The following is a 16,149-nucleotide window of genomic DNA, read 5'->3' as shown; positions in this document are numbered from 1 at the left end:
TTGCATCAACAATTTGCTGCATTTAATCTTGCAGGCTTTGCAAATTCGATTTCTCTCATGCTGAAATCACAGCTGTACTGGTCAGTGGATCACAACAGGAAAGAAATCGCAACAAACAAGACAACGGCTTTCAATTGCCAAGCCTAGCAACACCAAGCAAGCTCATCTGCAATCGGGAGGTATTAATGAGTGACAGAATTCCTTGGCAAAGAAATCTTTCGGAGCTCAGAAGGGTGGAATCGAGGATGTTGGAAAAGCAGAAATATTAGGATTTCTATCATCAAGTGCTTTGCATACCGTGGCAATATTGTTATTCGCTAAAAGACGGACAAAAGTTCCACTGGCCCTGATTTGTAGTAATATTGTTTTACTGCGCTTATTTGTAGTAATATTGTAAATATGTTTCTTTCAAATATGTTTACCAGCTTACCATGAACAGTAAACCGAGAAAGCTTTGATAGACAAATTTACAATCTTGCAATACGCCAAGGGCCCTCAAAGAATTCTTGCAAGTGTCTGAGGATTAAAACTGTTCTATATCAAAACACAACCGGTAACACCATCTAACAAGCTCTTCGTAAACAGGATGCAAAACTCCATCAGTGAGCAATTTCTTTTTTCAAAATAATTCCTACCATTTCCCCAAGCTTTGATGTTGCACTGAATAAACAGAACTTGAATGAACAGGAAGTGGAATTGATGTGCATTAGGTGCCATGGGAGTGTTGGAGGAAGCAGAAGAGCTTACAAATATCTCAAATGCAGTGGCACGAAAGGCACGAGTACAATTTGTGCCGCCCTCATTTTGTAAGACTGGCAGGTATCTGTAAGTGGAGATTGGAATATATCTGCGAGTGCGTTTGTTGAGAAGATTTATCTTTCTTGTGGAACCCACTACCACATGGAGCAGGAGAGATAAATAACGTAGATGCATTAAGAGGACTCTAGATAAGTACTTGAGGTTGAAAGTAATGAAGATTATGCTGATACCGTTGAATGAAGCAGGCTAAATCGCTGGCTTTTAAAGCAGACCAAGCAGGCCAGCAGCACGGTTCAATTCCCGTACCAGCCTCCCCGGACAGGCGCCGGAATGTGGCGACTAGGGGCTTTTCACAGTAACTTAATTGAAGCCTACTCGTGACAATAAAGCAATTTTCATTTTTTCATTTCATCAAATGGGGGGGGGGGGGGGGGGGGGGGGGGGGGGGGGAACGGTGGAGAAGCTTGTGTGGGTTATCAACTCCAGTATAGTCAGTTGGGTCGGATGGTCTATTTCTACACTACAAATTCAATGGTGCCATTTCATTACCCTGTTCCGTTTGATTTGATTATAAATATCTACCAGCAACCAGCAAATACACAAAACCATAGTCTATTTGGAACAAGAACAGGAGATGCTGGAAAAACACAGTAGGTATGGCAGCATCATTAAGGAGAGAGAAAGCAGATTGTGGTATCATGGCCCCTTCAAGAGCCACCCCTGTGTGGGCCATGTGACTCACCCAGTGAGGACGGAGTGCCTGAACCTGGGCCTATTTGGTGCAATAGTGCAGACCCTGGTAACGGAAAATCAGCAGACTAAGCTGTGGATTGGGTGGGGATTAGACCTGTGTTCGTGTTGCGCATGTATATAAATATAGTTTTCAAGTCTGTTAATAAATCGCTGTTGTGATTTAACTCTGCCTCGCTGTATTAAATTGCGCTACAACATTGGCGACGAGAATAAATCAGACCAGTGGAAAAAGGAAAACGTTTGTTGGGGGGAAAGAGTGGCCTATCAGACCAGCAAAAAAAGGTAAATGATCAGCCACAGTCGAATTGCCATGCCACGCTTTGAGAAAATCGATCCAATTGATCCGGAGGTTGAAAGCTGGGGCCAATACATTGAAAGGCTTCGATACTTGCCAACAAAATCACAGCAGAAGACAAGCAAACAGTGATATTACTCTCATGTTGTGGGCCCACAAACGTATCGCCTCGTAAGAAGCCTAACATCTCTGGAGGCTCTGGATACTAAATCCTTTGATCAAGTAGTGCAACGAGTGAAAGACCATTACAATTCCCGGCCCATCATTATAATGCAGCAATATCAATTCCATTCAGCCATTTGGCACCCTGGAGAAACAGAATCATAGAATTTACAGTGCAGAAGGGGGCCATTCGGCCCATCAGGTCTACAGTGGCCCCTGAAAGGGCACCCTACCTCAGCCCACACTTCCACCCCATCCCCATAACCCAGGAATCCCACCCAAACTTTCGGACACTACAGGGCAATTTAGCGTGACCGATCCACCTAACCCGCACATCTTTGGGCTGTATGAGGAAACTGGAGCACCCAGAGGAAACCCACACAGACAAGAGGAGAATGTGCACACTCCGCACAGACGATGATCCAAGCAGGAATCAAACCTGAGACCCTGGTGCTGTGAAGCAACAGTAGTAACCACTGCACTACCGTTCTGCCCACAGGATGTGCTTTTGTAGCCAGACTTTGCCAGTTGGCTGAGCATTGCGAATTCAGTTAATCTCCGCATGATATGATACATGAACGTTTGATTTGCAATACCATAATTTGAATATTCAGAAGACGTTGCTGGTAGAAACTAGAATATCCTTCGACAAAGCAGTTGAGTTGGCTCAAGCGACGCTGAACAAAGCACTTTTGAACTGCAAGGTGTGCAAAGTGAGATACATCAGATGTGGCGGGAAACAGCTGCTGTTTAAAGTACCCCTAGTCAGGGTGCAGCGGAGTCTGAAAGAAGGACGAGTGACCCCAGTCATGGGGTCCAGAGGCCTGTTATCACTGTGGGGGAGACCATACCCAAGTGCCATTCTACCTGGTCCCCTGGGACCAGTGCTAAATGGCACCCAGTTGTGGCCTCCTCGGTGAGGCTGGTAGATCCTGGGACCCGGTTAGATCTGACATCGGCAGAGTGAAGTGAGCTTTTAAGCTCACTTAACTCTGCAACTCTGGGTCCTGCCGATTGTGGATGGGATCCAGATCGTGTCATCTCGCGAGTTCTTGTTAGATCTCGCGAGGTGTAACAACCTTCAGGAAAACTGGAAGAAGCCCCTCATGGGATCTACCGGCCGTGTCCCGTCCCATATCCGATGAGATGCGGCCGATAAATCGGGTCCCAAGTCTCATGAGGCAAGATTGGCAGAGGCAAATTAAAGTAAATTGGCTGGAGATTCTCAGCACTATAGAGATAGAGATAGAGAAATACAGCACAGAACAGGCCCTTCGGCCCACGATGTTGTGCCGAACATTTGTCCATGGTTAATCATTGAATTTTGGACAATTTTTCATGGCCAATCCACCCAACCTGCACATCTTTGGACTGTGGGAGGAAACCGGAGTACCCGGAGGAAACCCACGCAGTCACGGGGAGGATGTGCAGACTCCACACAGACAGTGACCCAAGTCGAAATCGAACTTGGGACCCTGGAGCTGTGAAGCAATTGTGCTATCCACAATGCTACCGTGCTGCCCTTAAGAAGTTAACCTACACTCCATTATTCTACCCTAATCCATGTACCTATCCAATAGCCGCTTGAAGGTCCCTAACTTTTCCGACTCAACTACTTCCACAGGCAGTGCATTCCATGCCCCCACTACTCTCTGGGTAAAGAACCTACCTCTAACATCCCCTCTATATCTTCCACCATTTATCTTAAATTTATGTCCCCTTGTAATGGTGTGTTCCACCCGGGGAAAAAGTCTCTGACTGTCTACTCTATCTATTCCCCTAATGATCTTATAAACCTCTATCAAGTTGCCCCTCATCCTTCTCCGTTCTAATGAGAAAAGGCCTAGCACCCTCAACCTTTCCTCGTATGACCTACTCTCCATTCCAGGCAACATCCTGGTAAATGTCCTTTGCACCTTTTCCAAAGCTTCCACATCCTTCCTAAAATGAGGTGACCAGAACTGCAAACAGTACTCCAAATGTGGCCTGACCAAGGTTTTGTACAGCTGCATCATCACCTCACGGCTCTTAAATTCAATCCCTCTGCTAATGAAAGCATCTGGGCATTTACCAGGAAGTCTTTCAGAGAGAGCTGGGGTGAATAAAAGTGTTGAAGGCCAAAATCTGCATAGACCCTGATTCAACATCAAAATCTTTTAGAGCCTGACCGATGCCCTGTGCTCTGCATCAGAAAGTTGAAGTGGAGTTGCAATATTTGGAAGACCTGGGAATAATTAGACTGGTACAGTACTCAGAGTGGGCAGCACCAACAGTTCCAATGTTAAGCCAAACCGCGCAGTAAGGATTTGCGGCAACTACAAGATGACCGTGAAAAGGTTTGTTAAAATAGATCGATGTCCTATTCCTAGGATAGAGGACCGCTACACGAAATTGACAAGAGGCCTCGTGCATGAAATCTGATCCAAGTCATGAGTACCCGCAGATTGAGTTGGAGGAAGAACCAAGGAAATTCACCACCATAAACACACATAAAGGCTTGTTCCAATTTTCATTTGCCGGTGCAATATTTCAGTGCATGATGGAGAACGTTTTACAAGGCATCCCAAAAGTTGTTGTGTATCTGGACAGTGTCTTGGTAATGGGGGCATCACCCAAAGAGCATAATGCCAATTTGGAAGAAGTCCTTCATTCAAAGAAGCTGTTATAACATCTGAAGTGTGAAAAGGGCACATTTTCATGCCAATGGGCTCACACATTTAGGGTTCAAAGTTGATGCAAAAAGATTACATCCATGTGAGGACAAGGTAAAAGTGATAAAAGAGGTGCTGGTATTAAGAAAAGTAAAAGAGTTGAAGCCCTTCTTCGGGATGGTCAACTACATTGGCCATTTCTTAACCAACCTATCTACAATTATGGCCACATTGCACCAACTGTTGAAGAAACATAAACAATGGAAGTGGGAAGATGCCGAGAGAAATTATTTGAGTGACAGGTCCTACAATTGTCAACCTTACTTGTCCACTTTGACCCAGGCAAACCCATAATAGCGTTGTGTGATGCATCACCTTATAGCATAGGAGTGATACTTTGCCATAAGATGGAATGGAGCGGCTTGTCGCCTTTGCTTCTGGGACTTTGATGGATGCCAAAAGCAAGTGTTCACAGGTGAATAAAGAGGGTTTGACAGAAATATATGCTGTCAAGAAGTTCCATCAATATGTTTATGGCTGCCACATCATTATCAACTTGGACCATAAACTGTTACGTAGGCTAATCTGCGGGAATAAAGGTTCCACCAATTGCATCGACCAGAATACAAAGATGGATATTACTGTTTGCTGCGTATAGTTACACTTCCAACACAGACCGGGTACACAGATCTCAAATATGATGCTGTAAGTCGGTTTCCATTTTCACAGATGGTACAGTGCCACCCCCAGGGCAACAGCTACTTCTCCAGGAGTTGCAGAATGTGCATCCTGGTCTGACCAAGATGGAAATGTTGGCTAGGAGCTACATTTGGCGTCCAGGGATCAACAAAGAAAAGTAGAAACTATGGTCAGCCACTGTGAACATTGCCACCACAGCAGACCCTTCCACCCGCAGCTAAACTCCAGCCTTGGGAGTGGCCTGGTTGCTCTTGAATGAGGGACCACATTGATTTTGCTGGCCCTTTTATGAGAATGGTGTCTTTAATTGATGTGGATGTCCACTCAAAATGGTTGGATGTCCAACTCATGCTTTCAACGACTTCATCAGCCACTGTCAACAAGTTGCAACATATTTTTGCAATACATGGCATCAAAGAGGTGATTGTTTCTGATCATGGCACCGCTTTCACAGCTGAAGAGTTTCAACTCTTTGTCAAGTTTTAAAGTTTCCACGACGTATGAATGGCTCCCTTCTAATGGGTTGGCAGAAAGAACAGTACAAACCTGGAGGTCAGCTTTAAAGCCTCAATGAGGAAGCAGGCTATTCCTGCTCCGCATGGCCAATTCTTTACTCTCATACAACACTCTCACACTACCACTGGAGTTACACCGGCCGAATTGTTAACGGATCTTGACCTTGTTTTCCCGAATTTCACGGGGAGGGTATAGGTTAAGCAAGCTTCATAGAAGAAGCACCACGACTCAGCTAAGGGAGACAGGTCTTTTCAAGTGGAGGGCTTAGCTTTTGTCCGGAATTTCAGAGGGGGGGCCAGCTTGGGTACCCAGGAAGGTTATTGCAAGGACTGGCCCAGCGTCTTAAGTCCTCGACCTACAGGGTAGTGAAATGCAAAAGAATGTAGACCATATGAGAAGGAGAGAAGCTGCCAACCCCACAGTGAAGTGGGTGGATTAAGTTGATCTTTTCTCTACACCTTGCTATGACTGTAACATTATATTCTGCAGTCTCTCCTTCCTTCCCTATGTACAATATGCATTGTTTGTATAGCATGCAAGAAACAATACTTTTCACTGTATACTAATACATGTGACAATAATAAATCAAATCTGTCAAATCAAATCTGGATCCAGTGGTAGTTACTATTGTGCCAGCCACAGAGTTGGTGGTGGTAGAACCAGTGGTTTCCCAAGGGGAATCTCGTTACTCAGCAGAAAGAGCAGAGGAGGGTGTCGGCACTGGCTCATCTTCGGAATCTGTAATTTTGCCTGACACTGTTGTGGCCTCTGATATCTCAAGCATGGAGGAACTGGTTGTAGAGTTGCAGCGCTCTTCAAGTGTCCCAAATGCCCGGATAGACTGAATCTATGGACTTTGCCCATGGGCTCCCTTCCAGAGAATTCTCTTTAACTTTACATAGTTGTATATAAGAGTTTTTTGAATGCGATTGTAAAGAGAATGTAAGGGAGGAGGAATGTGATGGCATGGTCGCTTTAAGAGGCAATCCTTCACAGGCCATGTGACCCGGCTGGAACTTATGTAGATGGTTGCATGAACCTGGGCCTATCAGGTGGCAGGACATGTACCTATGTAGCAGGGAAGCAGCAGACTAAGCCCTAGAGTTAAAGAACAAAGAGAAGTACAGACCAGGAACAGGTCCTTCGACCATTTAAGCCTATGCCGACTGTGCTGCCCGTCTAATCTAAAACTGTCCAGACTTCCAGTGTCCGTATCCCTCTATTCCCATCCTATTCATGTATTTGTCAAGATGCCCCTTAAACACCGCTATCGTACCTACTTCCACCACCTTCTCCGGCAGCGAGTTCCAGGCACCTACTACCCTCTGTGCAAAAAGCTCCCTCGCACACCTCCTCTAAACTTTGCCCCTTGCACCATCAACCTATGTTCCTTAGTAGGGACTGGACCTGTGCTAGTGTTGGGCTCGTGTTTAAATATAGTTTGCCAGGGCAGCACGGTGGCACAGTGGTTAGCATTGCTGCCTCACGGCGCCGAGGTCCCAGGTTCGATCCCGGTTCTGGGTCACTGTCTGTGTGGAGTTTGCACATTCTCCCTGTGTTTGCGCGGGTTTCACCCCCACAACTCAAAGATGTGCAGGGTAGGTGGATTGGCCACGCTAAATTGCCCCTCAATTGGAAAAAATGAATTGGGTACTCTAAATTTATAAAATTAAAATATAGTTTGCCAGTTTTTTAATAAATCACTGTTGCAATTTAACTCTGCCTCATCGTATCATCTCGCACTGCAGAGTTTAACACTTCAAGTCTTTTGTCTCTTGTCAGACATGACGGGAGGGAGAACGTCTTATAGAGCGGTGAGAGATTGCAACAAAAAGTAGCAACCGTAAGATAAAAAAGAGAATGCCTGCTGTTGGAGGGGAAGGGGGATTTGCATAGAGGCAATACATGCATGAGACATTTTTTAAAAAGGGTTTAAGATGGAGGAGAAAGGTCACAATCTAAAGCTGCCGAACTCAATATTGAGTCTCGAGGGCTGCAACGTGTCCAACCGGAAGGTGAGATGCTGTCCCTGCAGCTTGTGCTTTGCAGCATTTAAGGTGGCAGGTGGGCCTATTTACCTTGTGTTTTCTTTGGTTTTGTTCACAGGATGGGCCCACTTTTTATTCTTACCCCTAAATACCCTTGAGAAGGTGTGGGGTGAGCTGCGTTCTTGAACCGCTGCTGTTAGGGAGGAGTTCCAGGATTTTGACCCAGCAACTGTGAAGGAATGGCGATGTAGTTCAAAGTCAGGATGGTGTGTGGCCGAGGGGTTGTGTGGGGGCGGGGGGAGGGGGGGGGGGGGGGAAGGACTTGGAGGTGGGTGATGGTGTTCCCGTGCATCGGCTTCACTGTCCTTCCAGGTGGCAGAGATCATGGCGCTTTTGAGGGATCTTGTGCAAATAATGAAATATAACGTTAAAAAAGTGAACTGATATTTTTTGACAGCACCTCCCCCTACCCCCACAGAAAAAAAAAATCAGTCTCAAGTTGCTGTTGTCTTTTTTTGAAAAAAGAACACATTAATTTTTCCGAAATGAACAGGCTTTATTCTCTGTGGCCACAAGGCCCATCTCTTACTGTGAAAACATCATAGTGTACAGCAGACTGATAATCAGGTGTCCACCAGTAAAGAAATAGAAGATTTTAAAAAGCCTGGTTCTGCTCCAGCTCAAATTCTAACCATGTGGATAACGCGATATGCAAGGTAAACATTAAAAAAAAACCTTGCAGAGGTGATACAATGCGGAAGGGTCTCAATCCCTTGTGCACATAGCCCTGTGTAGACAGTGGCAAGGTCTGGCCTCTTTATGCACTCAGCTAATCTCAGCTGTATTATTACACTGGATGTATGAGTCACCCATGCCGTCATAAGGGATGTAAAAATACGATAACATGTTGTTCTGATGATTTCTAAGAGTTATGCTCAGAGAATGAATCATGGCTAGTTATAGAATAGCCTGCCCAAGGAAGAGGACCAAGGGAGGTTATGATTCTAGTAGGGGAACTGATGCGTTTTGCAAAAAAACAATGTCCAGATATGTACAGACATAACTAAGGGAGGAAAATGTTGAAAACTTTGCAGTATTCAGGCAATATCTGTTATGTGGTTAACAGTCTCCTCTTTTGTGTGTGACTGGTTTTGATGGGCATCATGGGATTTCCTGAATGCCAACAGTAGTTTACACTTGCCTCATGCAATGTAGTTTGCTGCCCATGACTTTGTGATAAACAAAATTGTCTGGTTCCTGAAGAAAATTCCAAATATTTTAAACAATTTAAAAGTGAATAATGACTATCTCTACCGATCTGGCCTCACCTCCCACCCTGTCCCTGAGAGTTTTCCACTGTATTTTGCTCATCACTGCAAATCCTGCCATTGAGGTCTGCCTTGGTCTTGAACCTATTGACAGGACATAAGTCCAACACCTTACAGACCCTCGCAGAGTCATGAAAGTAAGCACCATACGATACATGGACAGCGTGGCTGAATTCCCATCAGTCTTTGGTCTGTGACTCTTTCTTACTCTGTAACTCAAAGCCATAAAATAGGTATATAATATATATAAAAACCTCAAAATATTTTTCTATTAGTCTACCACAACACACCAGTACATACACACTAGGAGTGCACCGATTACAGTTCCCCTACAATCAGCAGGCTTTAGACTGTAGTCCATTCCATCAATGGATGTCAATTTAGTTAATCAGATTCCTGCAGGTTTTCGAAACAAACAAATCAATTATTATTTCACTGTTGATTTTAATCTGGCTATTTATTTTTCAAAAAACTGAAATGTCAACATGGCTAAATAGACATTAACATTTTTGCTGGTTATCTCTGCACAGCCTCCGCTCTTGGAATTATCTGTTCAATAAGTTACTTTGCCTTATGTGATGGTTATAATCAAGGCAGACAGTTTATGTGCAGCAACTTGAATGACTCAATCATGTAAGGGTTTCTTTCTTATTTATTGGCCTTCAGTAAAGAAGGCCCCAATTGTCTGTGACTCAGATTCCAACTTGCGGAATGCCTGCAGGATTTCCTACTCGGTGTGGATGACCTGACTGAAAAGTGGCAAGGGAAGACCAACCACTTCACCACTGGTAAAATAGGAGGGAATATTCTTTAGTGCCCCCAGATTTACCACTAGAGGAGACTAGTGTCATGTTCCTGTGTAGGCAACTGGCTCCTGGACAACACTTATTGAAGCCAGGGAGCAATCTCCTGGTGGTTTTGGACATGAGTTCAGTCGAAAAGAGATGGAGACAAATAAGAGACGGTACTTCTCTCAAAAATTCTTCAATTTTTTTTCCAATTGATGAGTGAGGAAAATATCGAGTGACACGCAATCAAATCAACATATTTTGGGGGTGAAAAATTAAAATGATCCGACAACATTTAAAAAAAAACTATTATTATAATAAGAAAGCTTTTTTTTGCGTATTAAGCACCTCACATAAAATTAATTATTTTGAAGTGCCGTGACTATTATGTATATAAAACAAATTTGGAAATTGTCTTGAATATAGCATTGTGATAAATGATCAGTTTGTGTAATTGATTTTTTAAAATGGTAGTGTGGGTGAAGGAGAACGCATGTTTTTTTGAAGAGGGCCATAGGTTCTTTTGAATCCACAAAAGCAGACAGAGAATGCCTTTAGTATCCTATTAGAATGCTTGCATCTCTGACAATGCAGTACTCCCTCGATACTGCACTAAGGTGTCGGCCTAAATTGGTTCGACAAACTTTCCTAAAGCAAAAAATGAATGAAAAACTGAAGAATTTATCGATAGGTCTACATTTAATGATGTTAGGTTTTATAACTGGGATGCGTTGGCAATGTACCACAAACAGATCCTTCTAAACGGGATAGTTGTGATGACTGATACCTACCAGCACACCTACTTGCCGCTCGACCTTAACGTTAGAAAATAAATGAGCTGTTCCTTACCTTGCCATCTATGAAGCCATCTCCTTTCCTTCCTAATATATGGACCAACACTTCTACAGTCCAAAACCTGGTGATTACTGGGTTCAACGTCAGTACTGGGATTTGATCATTTTACACATTTTGTAATCTTTGCACTCCCAATTACACACATGAAACTTAAAAATAATGTGCTTTCCTTGCTGAGTGCATTCAGTTAAGGCAAAGGCATACATTTGTTTTTCACCCTCTTTGAACAGAGATGTTGTAGCAACATGTCTCAGTAAAAATGATTTCTTTTTCATTTTTTAACCCCCTATACTGAAACAATATTTTAACAGGGTTTGAAGACAGTCAGCACAAAGTGTCTATTTGGGAGGCCTTTTCCATAGTTGTCCAGCAGGCTCACGCCATGCAGGTACGGCCACCCATAGCCGTCCAAAATTCGAATGACCTGAACTTTGCTGGCAATGGCTGTGGATATTGCCCCCTTGCAGTTTTTGTTTGACATTTCCTTTATAGACAGACGCTGCTGTTTATCTGACATGTGGAGCCCGCCCCTGCTTGTGAAAGGAAGAGTTTTCCATTTGGGCAGACGCAAACCTCAAAGATATTCTGGCGAGCAGACGGCGAGGAAGTGTACGAACCCATAGGCAGTCTAGGTAATTTTATTTTTCCGGCTTCCAAACGGATCTGAAAGAGATTTTAAAAAATATACATGAGAAATGAGACCCGCATATATTTTTAAAAATCACACATTGCTGTCGCTAGCGAACATGGGAGTTCATGAGAATCTCAAACTCAAATCTGAAAAATCAAGAGTTACGATCAGCGTCAATGTCGTTGTGTTTTCCACATCCGCTTTGTTTGAACAGAGGATGCTGTCTGGCTTGGGTTCGATAAAATGAGAATGTACTTTAAACATATAGACTGAATGGGTTTTTATTAGAGTTTTAAAGTTGTTTTGGGGGTTAGGGACGTGACGAGACCGTTAAGTCTCGAGAGAAAGGCCTCCCGCAGGATTTACGATGCTTGTTACGCCTTGGGAGATTTAACTGGATATGTCCTGCCCTCCATGGGCGTGATCCAGATTTTCATATTAAAGTGAGTAGTTAGTCTCACTTGAATATGTCTGCACTGGAGTTACCCAGGGTGCAAGATCAAATGTCCTTGCCTTGGAGACCCTGCTGTGGCACCGTTTAGCGCTGATTTCCACAAAAGTGGACCAGCTGTTACAGCACCTGCGATCCGAGGCCCTCGGATGGTCAGGCTCTGTGCATGGTGGTACCCTGGCACTCCTGATGCCCTGGGACACCGTGTCACTGCCACCCTGGCACTGCCAGTGGCACTGTCAGGGTGCCCAGGTGACACTGCCAGGCTGGCACTGCCAAGGTGCCCAGGTGCCAGGCTGCACGTGCCATTGGATCAGGCCCGGCAGTGCCCTTCCCTTATGAGGTGGGGCGAGGGTCCTTACGTTGGGGCATTGACGGTGGGGGGAGGGGGGTGGGGGTCCAGAGGCTGCGATGGGAGGGTCGACAGATTGGTGCGCCATCTTCCTGCACTGTCGAGCTGAGCACATTAGTTCAGGAATTGAGTTTAAGTGCAGTCTCGGCAGAACATTCCTCGCCATGGCCTAAAAAAGCAGAGTCCCGTTTAATAGTGGGCTGTTTCTTGGCACTGCATGCCCCGGGAAACACCCTGTTAAATGTCGCCAAAACTGGACTGTTGCTTTTACATTACATTGGGCCCTAGAAAAAGATAATAACTAGCATTTCTATAACCTTTTACCCTCAGCATGTACCAAAGCATTTTAATTTGTTTTGAAATACAGCAACTGTGGTTAATGCAGGGTATCATGTTAGCCAAGTTGTGCACAGCATGATCTCACAAATACAATGGATGAATGATCAAAAAATCTCACTTTTGGAGATACTAATTAAATCAAGAAGACTGACAAGGATAACTCCCCTTTCCCAATTCAATTCATGGATTCTTTCATATCCATCTGAATAGGTAGGCACGGCCTTGATTTAAACACCTGGGGGAGGAGTTGGGTGGGGTTAAAACTGAGTGCACCACTATGGGTGATGTTCCCAACTCAGCCCCACTGAAAGGAAGATGTTCAGAGGCCCATTGTAAGGCCAACTGAGGCTCTTAATTGGGCTATTAATGGTTCTTGAGATGGGCCTTTTCCTACTACTGCTGGGATTTAGACATAGTGGGTAGGGGCTGACACTGTGTGAATTCCAGCAGCTTTCATTCCCTTGACTGGTGGCTGGCAATGGGGATATCTCCTTTACGGAACGCTGACGTCCATTGCGGGTCCCCTCTGGGTCTTTAGCCCGTAGAATTTATTTGTTAAAAGGAATAAAACCACAAGATCCGCAGATTCTGAACAAACGTAAATAAACTTTTCTATACAAGGTTCAGAAAGATAAAACAATTTACAATATCGATCTTATACTGTAACATTCAAGTTAATATAAGGTACATGTGAATTAACAGGTGAACTGTGGTTGTACACACAATACTGCACAATAAATAGGAAATGCATTGAACACAGATTCCATGGACTTCTCAACAAGCCGCCCAGACCTCAGTGATCATTGTGAGTCAATCAATCGAGTTGAAACTCTCGCAAAGGTTTCCAGTGTTCAGCTTCAAAGATATTGCCTTAGAATTGCCTTAGAGGGGCAGCGCGGTAGCATGGTGGTTAGCATAAATGCTTCACAGCTCCAGGGTCCCAGGTTCGATTCCCAGCTTGGGTCACTGTCTGTGCGGAGTCTGCACGTCCTCCCCGTGTCTGCGTGGGTTTCCTCCGGGTGCTCCGGTTTCCTCCCACAGTCCAAAGATGTGCGGGTTAGGTGGATTGGCCATGATAAATTGCCCGTAGTGTCCTAAAAAGTAGGGTTAAGGGGGGGATGTTGGGTTACGGGTATAGGGTGGATACGTGGGTTTGAGTGGGGTGATCATTGCTCGGCACAACATCGAGGGCCGAAGGGCCTGTTCTGTGCTGTACTGTTCTATCTATAATTCTATCCAAAGTTCGTTCCACCATTGATGGCCTCAATGACGGTACACCTCACAGGTTTTCAATCTAATTTCCTGAGATTCCATTTCCCTTGATTCCTGAGTCTGCAATCCAGCACCAACTGAGAAGAACAACTTCAGGCATTTGGCTCTGTCAAGCGGAATACTATTGCTCCAAAGGGGTACCGAATGGCCTGTGGCCATGGAGTCACTAATCTTCTGCTGTTCTTTTAGATCTTCAGGTATCCTCCTTAAACCGCAACAGCCCTTTTTATGCTTGGAGCATTTTTCTCTGCTCTGCCCTTTCTTTCTTCTTAATTGGGACCTCTCTCTGTGCCCTGTCTGGAACTCTTCATTGGGACCTCCCCCTGGCCTCTCTCCCTGTCCCAGCCAGGGACGCCTCTCCAATTATGGCACACTGCTCCTATTCGCAAGATCCCATGTTCATGCTGCTTTCGTGTTGCACAGGCACAATAGGCCCATCAATGGCCCGAAGAACTATAAAATGCTGGATTGCACATGTGTTGCCCCCTCCTGCTCTATGCATGCACAATGCATGGACACAAACCCCTGCAGCCATTTGGGACTTGGGAGTGCCTGGTCCCTAGGTAAGTTTGGATCTTGTAACATACTCCTATAACACCCCCGTCCCCTTTGTATCTTTCTCCAACAGCAATTGCTCTTGGGGACTCGATGCAGTTCCTGATGTGACCACCACTTCCAGTAGCACTGCTGGGATCAGTGATCTGCCATCCTTTTGTTTGGCCAGCATCTCTTGGAGGCAGGAATCCTTTCCCGGATGGGGAGGGAATTTATAGTAATGAGGGTGTTTTTCATAAAAACGGAGAAGGTTAAGAGAAAATATTGATTGATTGATTTGACTTATTGTCACATGCACCGAAGTACAGTGAAAAGTATTTTTCAGCGGCCAAGGGAACGTACACAGTACGTACATAGGAGACCAGAAAGGAATAATCGACAGAGTACATTAGCAAATGGTACATTGACAAACAGTGATTGGTTACAGTGCAGAACAAGGGGCTAAACAAAGCAAATATATGAGCAAGAGCAGCATAGGGCGTAGTGAATAGTGTTCTTACAGGGAACAGATCAGTCCAAGGGAGAGTCATTGAGGAGTCTAGTAGCTGTGGGGAAGAAGCTATTCCTGTGTCTGGATCTTTAAAGTTCCATATCTTCTGCCTGATGGAAGGGTCTGGAAGAAGGCAAAGCCTGGGTGGGAAGGGTCTCTGATAATGTTGTCTGTCTTCCTGAGGTAACAGGAGGTTTAGGCAGAATCAATGTGTGGGCGGCAAGCTTTTGTCATGCGTTGGGTTGAGTTTACCACACTCTCCATGGTAGACATGTTTACAGTTATGAAAGATTTTGATACGATCAATAGCGAGAGAAGATACATTTAAGAACAGAAGAACATAAGGTTCAGGAGCCAGGTTAGGCCATTCAGCCCTTTGACCTTGCTCAGCAATTCAACACAATTCTAATTGATCTGCCTCAACTTAACTTTCCTGCAATACGCCCATAGTCCTCAATGCCTTCAGTATGGACATTTCAGCTTGGATGTTTTCTCTCACTCAACGTTCTGTCACCAGAGGTAACACATTTCTCGTCCATGATTCTTTTAGAGTGATATATTCAAAATAGATCACTTTTCTAAATGTAACTACCTTGTCACACTACCTGTATTTTGACAGAGAACATTATCTGTTGGTAGTGAAGATTGAAAAGTGACCTCTCTCTTTTACCTACTGTCCATAATTTATTGATCATTAGATGCACTGGAAGGAAAATTGACACCAATATATTTTTATTGTCAAGTAGTCTTTGAGATATGAATGGTGCATCTCCTATGACTTTCCCAGGGGAAAGTCAAGGCCGACTGCAGTATTCAGGTCAACTAGGGTTGAAAGGATGGGGAATAACTGGACTCAGTGGGCAGATGGCAGGAGGAAGAAAGGTGACGAAGAAAGGAAGAAGGAGTAAGGAAAGAAGAGTGTTGTAATATGCCTTTAAGGTATAACAGCACAATGCCACCATAAGGGACCTGTGTCATGCAATCCAGTCTTAGTTCTATTTTATTGTTAACACACACACACACACACACACACACACAAAATTTAAAGTACCCAATGCTATTTTTTCCAATTAAGAGGTAATTAAAGGGGGCATGGTAGCACAGTGGTTAGCACAATCACTTCACAGCTCCAGGGTCCCAGGTTCGATTCCCGGCTTGGGTCACTGTCTGTGCGGAGTTTGCACTTTCTCCTCGTGTCTGTGGGTTTCCTTTGGGTGCTCCGGTTTCCTCCCACAGTCCAAAAATGTGCAGATTAAGTGGATTGG

The 16,149-nt window shown here is 44.6% G+C and overlaps 1 protein-coding gene across 7 annotated transcripts in view; it reads right to left on the bottom strand.

The window, feature by feature from the left end:
• Positions 1–8,358: 8,358 nt before the first annotated feature.
• The window catches only part of sgcd (sarcoglycan, delta (dystrophin-associated glycoprotein)), a 668,036-nt gene continuing 660,245 nt past the window's right edge, over positions 8,359–16,149 (bottom strand). For all 7 annotated transcript variants that reach the window (XM_038796037.1, XM_038796040.1, XM_038796038.1 and 4 more), the window contains one exon: positions 8,359–11,457. In XM_038796037.1, coding sequence (XP_038651965.1) covers positions 11,281–11,457 — 177 coding nt within the window. In that variant the 3' untranslated portion in view covers positions 8,359–11,280. The remainder of the gene's footprint in view (positions 11,458–16,149) is intronic.

The sequence above is a fragment of the Scyliorhinus canicula genome, chromosome 4, assembly GCF_902713615.1.
Source record: "Scyliorhinus canicula chromosome 4, sScyCan1.1, whole genome shotgun sequence".
NCBI lineage: Eukaryota > Metazoa > Chordata > Chondrichthyes > Carcharhiniformes > Scyliorhinidae > Scyliorhinus > Scyliorhinus canicula.
This window is presented reverse-complemented; position numbering and strand designations above follow the sequence as displayed.